The sequence below is a fragment of the Galeopterus variegatus genome, unplaced genomic scaffold (assembly GCF_000696425.1).
Source record: "Galeopterus variegatus unplaced genomic scaffold, G_variegatus-3.0.2 Scaffold217, whole genome shotgun sequence".
NCBI lineage: Eukaryota > Metazoa > Chordata > Mammalia > Dermoptera > Cynocephalidae > Galeopterus > Galeopterus variegatus.
Window position 1 is genome coordinate 749,283 of NW_007726328.1, and position 12,784 is coordinate 762,066.

A 12,784-nucleotide genomic window follows, 5' to 3' on the forward strand; every position below is an offset into this window, starting at 1 on the left:
TGGCCGCTTGCGGAAACGTCGGGGCAGGTCGGGGAGGCCGCGCGCGCGCTGGGAGGCCGGTCCCCCTGCAGGCCCCGGGAGCGCAGGGCGCGCCCCTGGTCCCCGCTCCGCGCGGCGCGGTGGCATTCGCCGCTGCCCTGGCGGGGTCGGCTCCGCCCAGCCGGGGAGGGGCAGGAACGCCTGGCCCTGGTTGCCACGCCTTCCGGAGTCTTCCGTAGAGGAGCCGGGGACCTGCCAGCAGCTGGAGGGGCTGCGGTGGCCTCGCCCTCCGGCCCGGACACTGTTGGCTCCGGTCAAGCCCAGCGCTCAGGTCCCCGCAGACGTGCTGCTGGCACGGGCGTGGGACGCTAACCAACCCCGGGGAGGGGTAGGGCAGGTCGGGGTAGGACCCCCAACCGGTTAGCGTTACGTGCATGTGGCTCTCTTCGAATTCAGGAAACTTGGGAAACTTCTCAATGTACGAGTTTCCTGACAAACCAAAGTACAAGGTTGACCAGAAGACACCACCCTCTGATTTCACTGGCTTTCCTTAACGTCTTCGAGTCGTCCAGCACTGAGGTGCCACTAGTTAATAACGTACACGGGAAATCGTGTAGATCCTCCAGACCCCAAAATCCAAACAATTTTTCTCAGTCCTTCTGTCCTCCAAAGTCGCTTGGCAGGCGGCATTCTTTAAACGGAGACCATTTCGCTTTGGTTTTGTTTTCTTTAAACAAACCTCATGGAAATTATATATCCAAAGGTGCGTTACTCTTTGATTTTAAACACTACGTAATCTTAGGAAAACAGCAAATCCAAAAACGATCACAGAGGATGCCAAATTGGCAAACTGCCCGGGTCCCAGCCCCCGGGTGAAACCGGAGGCCGTGGGTAGAAGGTGGCACAACCAGGCTGCCGCAGTTTCAACAGTGCTGTTGTTTCTCTAACACTGACCACTGAATGGATTTGAGATCTTTTTAAAAATCTGTCCTCCTGTGTCCAGGGGACGCTCAGTCTGTCATATGGCATGTGTACGTGTCCCCTTTGGTGACTCTCCTAGCCTGTGAAAATACATTTGGGTTGTTTTTTACTTTATTCACACTATCCATTCCCTCTGCATTTTAGTCTTTCTGTTATTTACCATCGTTTCTTTTAATCATGACTCTGTGATTCCCTTTCATTTCATTCTGGATTCTCTTTATCACTTGTTGCTTTGATTTTTAAAATATGATAATCAAGGAGGAGATTTGATTGAAACATTCTCTCCAAGCTAACGTGCTTAAACAAAAAGCTAAGTGCTAAATATCTGAGGAACTCTTCCTTCAATTGTACAGTAATTATAGTCAACACTCACAGCATCTATTAAGCTGTAAATACCACTGATAACCTCCATCTGCAAACTTAAGTGGTAAATTATGAGAGGCATTCCATTAGAAGCCCTGGTCTTAGCAACCTAATTGCTAAGTGAATATAGTTCTGTACAATTGGACAGCTGATACATTGAAATGAATTTTATCACTGGTGCAATAAAAATTGTTATTGATTTTGAGTTTGTGTGCTTTCCTGTTTATTCTAAGGATTGATTTTTCCATATAAAGTAAACAGTGGCTAGCTAGTAATGCCTTTAAAGCTTTACAAATATATTTATTAAACTGAATCTTTAAATTAATAAATATCTGTGTCCTTCAAAATAGATGAGTTAATAATATTTAACAGCTTAAGCAGAAGTGCTTTCTTGAAGGCTGCTCACACTTTATTCCTGAATTTTCACTCTGAGTTTTGTGCTCATTATTTTTGAATTCTTATATTCTACCTGATTTGCCCTTTCCCCAAACCACTTTATTGAAGACTTATCAAGAAACACGGATTATTCCAAATGTCTTTTGCATCCATCTTCTTATTTCCACTGATATTAATGTACTCTAGACCTACTATATTAGTTATATATAACTGTATTACAACGTAACCAACATGTAGTGATTTAGAACAACAATCATTGTATTTGTTCATAATTCCATTGTCATCAATTTGGACAGGACTCAGCTGGGTGGTTTTTCTCCTGGCTTGCCTGGGATCATTCAGGTGGTCATTGTCATGGTGACTCATTTGGGGCTGGATGGTCTTAGAAGGCCTAACTCACATGTCTGGAAGGTGGTTCTGACTGTTGGCTTGGCGTGTGTCTTCAGGAGGCTAACACGGGCATTGTCATGAGGTGGCAATATTTCAAGAGGGTAAGCCCCAATGCACAAGTGCTTATCAAGCCTCAGCTTGTGTCATGTTTGCTGATATTGATTGACCAAAGCAAGTCACATGGCCAAGCCCCAAGTCAACATGGGAGGGGACTACACAAGGCCGTGGGTTACAGGGAGATGTACTTCATTGGAGGCCCTCACTATAACAATATACCACAGCTAGGGTACTGGGATAGCTTCCAATATATTCTTCCCAGCTCTTGTCCTACTATCCATCTGTTCATTCTATGCCTGCGCAGCCACAGCTGGACAGTCCTTCAGACACAACAGTTATTGTCATTCTCCAACTCAGTGGTTCTTGATCAGGCGGCAGTTTTTTCCTCCAGGGGACATTTGGCAATGTCTGGAGACATTTGTGGCTGTCTTAATTTAACAAGGCGGAAATGTTACTGGCATCTTATAGACAAATACCAGGGGTGCTTCTAAATATCCTGTGATGCACAGGCTAGCGCCTTCCATTTCCCCCATTACAAAGGATTATGTGGCCAGAAATGTCAATAGTGCTGAGATGGAGAAAGCCTGCACCCGAGCTCATAAACCCCAGTGGTGTCCCAATAAAAAGACAACCAAGGGTAACCTTCTCATCTGGGCATTCAAACTACCTGCGATTTGGATCTGCCATATGGATCCAAACATTTCTCCCTTTAGTCTCCATCAAGGATTCCACTGTCCCCCAAATAAGCCACATTTCTTCACATGATTAACTTGATAGCTCCTTATAATCAATACGAAATGTAAATATCAAACAAATTCTTTAGCTTTTCTCTTCTGCCTAAACAAACCATTTTCCAGCTTCAGTAGAAGAACTGGATCCTGCTTTACCTACCAAAGTGTCCACAATTTCATTGTGACCTGTCACATACAAATACATTGCTTAGCTTGTATTATGTCAGCTCAAGTAACAGGCTGTAAGAATGCTTTTGAATATCCCTAGCAATATATTCAGGAGAAAGCCAAGGTTATATAATCTTCTCTAATTATTTTTCAAGAAACATAAAGAAATAAGAGGCACTTCCTTTTTATCTTAGCATCCAGAAACAGCTAACAAGAACTGGAGATAACAGAGCAGCCTTTGAGAGCCAATGAATTGGTAGGTAAGGAGAGCTTGCCCATAGTTATCAGCATGACTTCTAGAAAGATCAGCTTGCTCTTCTGGCTGCTCAGGGATTTTAAAAATCAGAGGTAATCTTGTTTGAGCATGTTTCTCCAAGTAGTGAAAAGATACCATTGGAAAGGAAGAGTTTTGTGATCAAATACATTTGTAAAACAGATAAACTTTGAAAAGAATCCTACCGTTTTCCTTCTTGGATGAGGTAAAGAAAGCTGTTTAATATTTCCTAAATGTATTTGGCTATGGAAGCTTTTAGGTTTTAGTATGGTTTGGTTTCCATTTCTATGAGCTTCCCACAGAGGTAGTGCTCTGAGAACATACCTTGGGGAATCTCATGTTCAACGATGACTAGGGTGGTGAGTCATGAGAAATGATCCCTTGTCACTGCATCATAAATTGGCCCAAATTCCCACAGCAGGAATGAGCACCACCCCCTTAACCTGCTTTTCACTGGGCAAGTAGGAGAAGCTTTTAATGGAAGCCTATTGTAATCTACCGTGTAGGATTTCCTTCAGGTATGAGACCCTTCCTCAGAGCAGGACTTCACACTGCAGTTACTGTGCCCCAGAAAGATCTGATGTGCCAGTCAAGATGGATCTAGATATCCAAATAATGGCAATATACCACTGAGGGACCAATTAGTAGGTTCAGGAACACTCTGAAACATATGCACCCCTGCAAGAGCTTGAGTCTTAATTTTCTCATGAGTATCTACTCACGGCTTTTACTGTTCCTCAGGAAATGATAGGAAAAATGTTGAAGATTTTGTAAAGAGGAATGTGTCAGCAAACATATAGTGATCTACTTACCCTGTATGTAAAGCATATAAAAAGAGAAAACACTGACACCTACTTACCCATATTGAGGATTAGCAGTTGTGAACATTTGATTATATTTGTTTCAGAACTTTCTTTTTCAATAAAGCATTATAGACCCAGTTGAACTTCTCCTTTGAATGAAGTTGAACTTCTCCTTGAATGACGTAGAGTATTGTCGTGTATGTGTTGTGTAGACAGTTATCAGATTTTGGTAAATCTTGCATTGTAAAAAATTAAATATCTCTGTAATGTTCCAAACATCAAACACCAGTTTAATACGGCAAACAAGAGCAGAGCTGGCGTTCATTACTAGAACTGAGTGAGAAGGTGGAGTTTCAAATTTCTGATCCCATTATGTGATGACTGAGCAAAGCGCATGTGTCATTTTCCCACATTAACAAACTGCATGCCTCATACAGCTTGCTGTCTCTGTTGAGACGAACGTCTGTATTTTATATTACTAACACAGGAAGTATAGAAAGAGAGAAATCAAATCCAGTGAAAATACTGGGACCTCAGTTCAACTTTTCCACAGCGAGGAAAGCAAACTGGTAAGAAGAATTCTACAATGACCCCTAAATTTCCACCCCTTGGTGTTCACGCTGTACGTAATACCCTCCTTTTCAGAGTGAGCAGGATCTGTGAGCAGGACCTTCTTTCCAGAGTGAGCAGGAATATGATGGGATAGTCACTCCTGTGATTATATGTGTTATATGATACTCCGTTCCCCGGCTACCTTTGAGTAAGTGAGCTGCCATGTCACAAGAAGGCAAGGTAGCGAGGACCTGAGGGTGGCCCCGAGGAGCTGAGGATGACCCCTGGCTGACAGCCAGCAAGAAAACAGGGACCCCAGTCCTACAACCCCAAGGAATTGAATCCTGCCAACAACATGAATGGGCTCCAAAGAGGGCTCTGAGCTTCCGGATGAGAACACAACCCCAGCTGGAAATCGACACCTTGATTTCAGCCTTGGGAAACCCTGGGCGGAGAACCCAGTTACACAGTTCCTGGACTTCTGACCTGAAGACCTGTGAGGTGATACGTGGGTGTTGTTTTAAGCTGTGGTCATTTGTTGACAGCAATAGTAAACAGAAACACAAATGTAAACTTTCTTGAAGAGAAAGCAGGAAGTAGGCAAAGTTTGAAGAATCAAAACTCTGACAAGGGCTGGTAGCAAAACATGACACGTACCTCTGGAAACTATTTGTCATGCGATTTTAAGTTAAAGTAGCTTTTGAGAACTTTCATTTTTGGCCTTGTAAACATAAGCTATTGAATATCGCCCAACTGTAATTGGTAAAACTTTTTGCAAATAAAATCTGTTAAAGCCTTTAAAGTAAATATCACCCTAGAGAAGAAAAATAAAGAATTTGTTATAAAACTGTGAGGAAGTTTTACCCAAGGAAGATCCCACTTAAGATTCTTCAGCATAAACTTGACAGTTTGACCACTGCTACTGAGAGAAGTTATTTCTTGTTCACTATAAATGTAATGTGATTGTGGAATTTTCATCTAAATAGAATCATACAGTCTGTACTCTTCCATGCCTGGCTTCTTTTACTCAGCATAAGACTTTAAGATTAATTCATATTTTTGCATATTTCAGTAATTCATTCCTTTCTAATAACAAGTAGGATTACATTATACATTGTACCAGAGTGTTTGTCCATTTCTTCATTGATTGGCCTTTGGGTTATTTCCAGGTTTGGGCTATTATGAATAAAACTGCTGACTATTCCTGTACATGTCTTTGTATGAAGAAACATTTGTTTTTATATTTCTTGGGCATCTTCCTAGGTGCACGTTTAGCTTTGTAAGCAATTGGGTGCTTTCCAAAGTGATTGTACAATTTTACATTTCCCACCGGCAGTGTGAGAGTTCTAGTTGCCCCATGTCCTTGCCAACCCTTGGTAGTATCAGTCTTTTTAATTTTAGCAAATCTGATGGATGTTTTTTGTGGCTGTGCATCCCAGTATAGTTTTAATTTGCATTTCCCTGATGAGTAGTAATTTTACACAACTTTTCATATGCTTATCAGCCATTCTTGAATCTTCTTTTGTGAAATGTCTATTTCAAATCATTTGCCCATTTTGTATTGGGCTGTCATCTTACTGAGTTGTAAGAGTCCTCTATCACATATATGTAATTTGAAATCTTCTCCCACTCTATGCTTCATCTTTTTATTTTCTTAATGGTATCTTTTGAAGAGCAGATAGTTTTAGCTTGTCTTTTATGGTATTTTGGTGACCCATCTAAGAAGCTTCTGTCTACCAAGAGTGCAAAGATATCCCTTATGTTTTGCTCTAGAAATATATATTTATCATTTACTATTGCATCTATGATCCATTTCATGCTAATTTTTGTATACAGGGTGAGTTAGAAGTTGAAGTTAATTTTTTTCCATAGGGATATCCAGTTTTTCCAGCATTATTTTTTGAAAAACTATCTTCTCCCCATTGGATAACCTTTGCCAGAAATCAAATGACCATATATGTCTGGGTCTATTTCTGGGCCTTGCATTCCTTTCTGTCGATTTGTCTATCTGTCTTTTCACCAATACCGTATGGTCTTGATTATGTTGCTTAATAATAGGTTGAATATGTCTCAAAATCATGCCGGCCCGGTGGCGCACTGCTATAGTGCGCCGCTTGGGAGCGTGGTGGCGCTCCCGCCGAGGGTTCGGATCCCACATACAGACCGGTTCACACTCACTGGCTGAGCGAGGCGCAGGAGCAACACCGAGGGTTGCAATCCCGTTGCCGGTCCGGTCCGGTACGGGGGTGACACTGAGGGTTGCGATCCGTTGCCGGACACGGAAAAAGACAAAAAGGAAAAAAAAAAAAAAAATCAAGTAGTATCCATTCTCCTCCAAATTTGTTATTCTTTTTCAAAGTTGTTTTGAATATTCCTAGTTTTGTATATTGCCATATATAATTTTAAGATTAATTTGTCAATTTATACAAAAATATATTCTGCTGACATTGTGATTGTGTTGAATCTTATAGATCTATTTTTGAAGCAATTGATAACTATATTGAGTCTGCCAATTAATAAGCATGATATATTTCTGTTTACTTAAGTCTCCTTTAATTTCTCCCAACAATGTTGTGTGGGTTATGATTTACAGGTCTTCCACATGTTTTGTTCAATTTATCCCTAAGTATATCCTGGTTTTTTATGCTATTGTGAAAAATGTTGTACTTTTAATTTCAATTTCCAATTATTTGTTGCCAGTATATAAAAACTCAATTGATTTTTGTATAATGATACACATATATTCTGAGATCTTGCTAAGCTCACTTATTAATTCTAGTGACTATTTTGTAGAATTCTTAAATTTTTCTCTATACACAATCATGTCATCTGTGAAAAAAAAAGACAGTTTTACTTCTTTATTTTCAATCCATTCATCTTCTATTTCATTTTCTTGCTTTGTTGCATTGGTTTGGACTTCTAGTACAATGTAGAATTGCAGGAGTAAGAACAGATAGCCTTGCTTTGTCTCCAATTACAGGGAGAAATCATTTAATCTCTCACCATTAATTGTGATGTTAACTATAGGTTGTTTTGTCTTGCTTTTGTTTTTGTTGTAGATGCCCTTTATTGGTTTTTGCCCCTTAATTCTGTTAATGTGATGAATTATACTGATTTTCATTTTAATCCAACTCTCCTTTTCCACATGGTATCAGGGTTTCTTCACATGGTCTTTCCGTCAGGGTAATTGGGCTTCTTAAATGGTGGGTTTATCATATATGGCTTTAATTATGTTGAGATACTTTCCATCTATACCTAACTTATAGAGGGTCTTTGTCATGAATGAATGTTGAATTTTATCAAATGCTTTTTCAGCATCTATAGAGATGATCAAATGATCTTTGTGTTTGATTTTTTTGATGTGGTGTATCACATTTATTGATTTGCGTATGTTGAACCAACCTTGCATCCCTGGGATGAATCGCACTAGATCGTGGTGAATAATTTTACGTATGTGTTGCTGTATTCTGTTAGCTAGTGTTATTGAGGATTTTTGCATCTATATTCATCAAGGATATTGGCCTGTAGTTTTCTTTTTTAGTTGTATCTTTACCTGGTTTTGGTATCAGGATGATGTTTGCTTCATAGAATGAGTTTGGGAGATTTGCCTCTGTTTCAATCTTTTGGAATAGTTTGTAAAGAATTGGTGTCAATTCCTCTTTGAATGTTTGGTAAAATTCTGCTGTAAATCCACCTGATCCTGGGCTTTTCTTTGTTGGGAGCCGTCTCATAACAGCTTCAATCTCCTTTATTGTTATTGGTCTGTTCAGATTTTCTACGTCTTCTTGGCTCAGTTTTGGGAGCTTGTGTGTGTCCAGAAATTTATCCATTTCCTCCAGATTTTCAAATTTGTTGGCATATAGTTGTTTATAGTAGTCTCGAATGATTCCTTGTATTTCAGATGTATCAGTTGTAATATCACCTTTTTCATTTCTAATTTTTGTTATTTGAATCTTCTGTCTTCTTTTTTTAGTTAGCCATGCTAATGGTTTGTCAATTTTATTTATCTTTTCAAAAAGAGTTAAATAGGCATTTCTCAAAGGAAGATATACGAAAGGCCAACAGTCATATGAAAAAATGCTAAAGATCACTCAGCATTGGGAAATGCAAATCAAAACCACTTTGAGATACCATCTCACTCCAGTTAGGATGGCTAATATCCAAAAGACTGTGAATGATAAATGCTGGCGAGGTTGCACAGAAAAAGGAACTCTCCTACATTGTTGGTGGAACTGCAAAATGGTGCAGCCTCTATGGAAAATGGTATGGAGATTCCCCAAACAATTGCAGATAGATCTACCATATGATCCAGCTATCCCACTGCTGGGAATATACCCAGAGGAATGGAAATCATCAAGTCGAAGGTATTCCTGTTCTCCAGTGTCCGTCACAGCACTATGTACAATAGCTTAGAGTTGGAACCAGCCCAAATGTCCATCATCAGATGAGTGGATACAGAAAATGTGGTATATCTACACAATGGAATACTACTCTGCTATAAAAAAGAATGAAACACTGCCATTTGCAGCGACATGGATGGACATAGAGAGAATTATATTAAGTGAAACAAGTCAGGCACAGACAGAGAAATAACACGTTCTCACTTATTTGTGGGAGATAAAAATAAACAAATACACAAACAATGAGGGTGGGAGGGATGAAGACACAACAATTACAATTCCTTGAAGTTGATACGACAAGTGAACAGAAAGGACATTTTTGGGAGGGAGGGGGGAGAGGGATGAGGGAGGGAAGTTTCCATAATTGGACACAATAATCAACCACATTGTATATTGACAAAATAAAATAAAATTTAAAAAATTTAAAAAATAAAAAAATAAAATGGTGGCTCAGGGCTCCAAGAGTGTTTGTTGAAAGAGTCTTGGGCCAAAGTTGCAAGTCTTCTTATGGCCTAATCTGGGAAGTCCTAGAAGGTTAGTTCTGTCACCTTCTATTGGTCAAGCAAGTCACTAAGGCCAACCCAGACTCAACAGGAGGGAGATTAGTCTCCACCTCTCAACAGGGTCATGGGAGGGTAGTAAAGAATTTGAAGTCATCTTTAACCTACCATACCTTCTTGCCTGAGTTTGGCTTCATATTACACCCATTTTGTTTTATTTTTTCCTATCTTTTATTTTTTATTTTGCTTTATTTTGTCTGTATGTTTGAAGTGGGAGAGGTATTTCCCACATCAGCTCAGTTCACTGCATTGACCACATATCCCCGTTCTCTGCTTTTGTCCTCAAATTAGGTATCATTTTCCTGACCTTCCTAAATGAGATTAGGCCTCCCTCCTAAGTGTCCCCAGAGGACCCCATTCCCACCACTATACCTTCTGCATGTGTGCCCTGACTCCAGCCATACTGTTTCCCAAACATTAAACACTCTTTTTAAGACTCCATACTTCCTGCATGCTGTTCCTTCTGCCCAGGATCTTTTCCCTACCTTGCCAGCATGTTATCTTATTTATCTTTTAAACATCCTTCATAAGGTAGGTTTCCCCATTTTAGAGACAAGAAAACTAAGCCTCAAATTGAGCAGTGTAACTAAAATCACATAGCCAGGAGAACTAGGATTCAAACCCAGATCACCCAATTCAAGTTTTCCGCATGCTTCCCTCTATCATGCATGTAGCAGACGCTGTCCTGTCTGCCCAACCCCTTAGGTCACCTGTGCATTTCCACCCAGTAACCAGCCCTGCATCACTTGTTGGAGCACTGTCCTCAGGCTGCTTGAGTTTGCTTTGCCTATGGTCCAGAGAGCCATATGTGTCTGCAATTTGTGTCCCCTCCAGAAGTAGTCCTTGAAAAATGCATGGTGTGATTAAGTACCCCAAGTCCTTTGCCCTCTATGAAGAACAACTCTGAGGTTGACTCACACAATCTTCAGCAGTGAGACTGAGACAAAGTCACGCCACCCCCACCTCCAGTGACAGTGCCTGTTGTCAGCGTTGCACTGTGGCTTATCCTCCTTCCCACCCCAGTTCTACCTCCCCTCTAACCTTCTGCATTCACATGAATCCTCATCTCAGTGTCTGGGTAACCCAGCTAAAGCAGTGCACAACCACTTTCTTGGTATGAAATATTCTCTCCAGAGATTCAACTCTAAGTGTGTGGTGGTGTCTGCAGTTAAGAAAGGACCTATGTGATACATGGGCTATCTGGAAGCCACTGCAGTGTCCTGGCACAAGTCCTGCAGAAATCAACACTGCATTTGACATTGCTATGGTACATAGAAAGATGCTGTGCATACAACTAAATAGTTATGGGGTATAAAAGAGTAAATATTCCTTTCAGGATTACCTGACTTATTCTTCACTCAAGATATGTTGAGTGACTGAAGAAAAGCAGATTGCAGTGTGCCAATTAGTAATCTCAAGTAAGTGTTTAAATACATTATAAACAAACAATGCAAACAAAGAAGAAAATACCAATATTAAGATTTTGTAAGCTTTTACTTTATCATTATTTGGAGGAGGGGGGAGGAATTGTTTGGCATACAAAATGCATTATTTTTTATATGATACTGAAATTTCACATGCAATTATTTCTTAATAACCTATCTCCCTCTAAACTCAAAAATAATTTATGCCTCATTTTTTTTTTTTTTTTTGTCTTTTTCGTGACCGGTGCTCAGCCAGTGAACGCACCGGCCATTCCTATATAGGATCTGAACCCGCGGCGGGAGCAGCACTGCGCTCCCAGCGCTGCACTCTCCGGAGTGCACCACGGGGCCGGCCCTGCCTCATTTTAATTGGAAAAAATTCTGGGCATAATTAACCAAGTATATTGTCAAGGTCTTTGTTGGTAGAATTCTATTTTCTTAAAAATATTACAGGTAGGGCCAGCCCGGTGGCGCACTGCTACAGTGCGCCACTTGGGAAGCGCGGTAGCACTCCCGCCGAGGGTTCGGATCCCACATACAGACCGGTTCCCGCTCACTGGCTGAGCGAGGTGTGGGTGCAACACCGAGGATTGTGATCCCGTTGCCGGTCCCGGTCCGGTACGGGTGCGACACTGAGGGTTGCGATCCGTTGCCGGTCACGAAAAAAGACAAAAAAGGAAAAAAAAAATATTACAGGTAAAAACAGAAGAGTCATGAAATAATCTGACTCCTTTGTAGGCATCTTTTATGTTGCTCAGGCCTGGAGTGATCATGCAGCCATTGAGATGGAGAATCTTCAATCTAAAAAAAAAAGAAAAGAAAGGACCACAGTTAATGAGGAGAGAATACATTTGAACCTAGATTCTAAGCATGATAAGTGCATGAAAATTCTTTCGGAAAACTCTGACTAGTAGTTTATGTTTCTCAGAGGAAAAAGATAGCATCAAACTTGGGTATAATGAAAATATTTTAAAAATTCATCACATGAGCATGTGTTTAGTGAGGGAACAGTTAGAATATCTAAAGACGAACTGTATGCCAAAGGAAAGGGTGTTGGACCCTACCATGAGAAACACTCTTAAGCAGATGTCTGCACCTCCAACCTACCCCCTGCTTTTGTAGGGCTCATGTACTGAAAATGGCTTTTCTGATTATAAATGGTTGAAAAAAATTGAAAGAGAAATATTTGGGGACATGTGAAAATTATACAAAATTCAAATTTCAGTGTTCATAAATCAAGTTTTATTGGAACATGGTCATGACCATTTGCTTTCACACTGCAAGAGCACAACTGAGTAGCTGTGATACACACATGTGGCCTGCAAAGCCTAAAATGGTGCTTCTCTGGCTCTACAGAAAAAGTTTGCCACCCCTGCACTGTAGGAAGTAAGAGAAGGGCACAGTTCACGTATTCCCACAGCACAAGTTAACTTTATGCACTGACATGGAATCGCCTTATTTTCAAACCAGTCCTCTACTTTCAGCACCTCTAAAAATTCTTCAAAACAATTAAAAATAATAATTCAGCTTGCAAGGAAAGAAGTAAAGTCATTACGGACCGGCCCGGTGGCGCACTGGATAGTGCGCCGCTTGGGAAGCGCGGCGGCGCTCCCGCCTGAGGGTTCGGATCCCACATACAGACCGGTTCCCGCTCACTGGCTGAGCGAGGCGCGGGAGCAACACCGAGGGTTGTGATCCCGTTGCCG

The 12,784-nt window shown here is 40.8% G+C and overlaps 1 protein-coding gene across 1 annotated transcript in view; it reads right to left on the minus strand.

Moving 5' to 3' along the window:
* The window catches only part of RASEF (RAS and EF-hand domain containing), a 92,515-nt gene that overhangs the window by 78,770 nt on the left and 961 nt on the right, over positions 1-12,784 (minus strand). Inside the window, exon 2 of the mRNA XM_008566003.1 lies at positions 12-468. Within this exon, the coding sequence (XP_008564225.1) occupies positions 12-468 (457 nt within the window). The remainder of the gene's footprint in view (positions 1-11; positions 469-12,784) is intronic.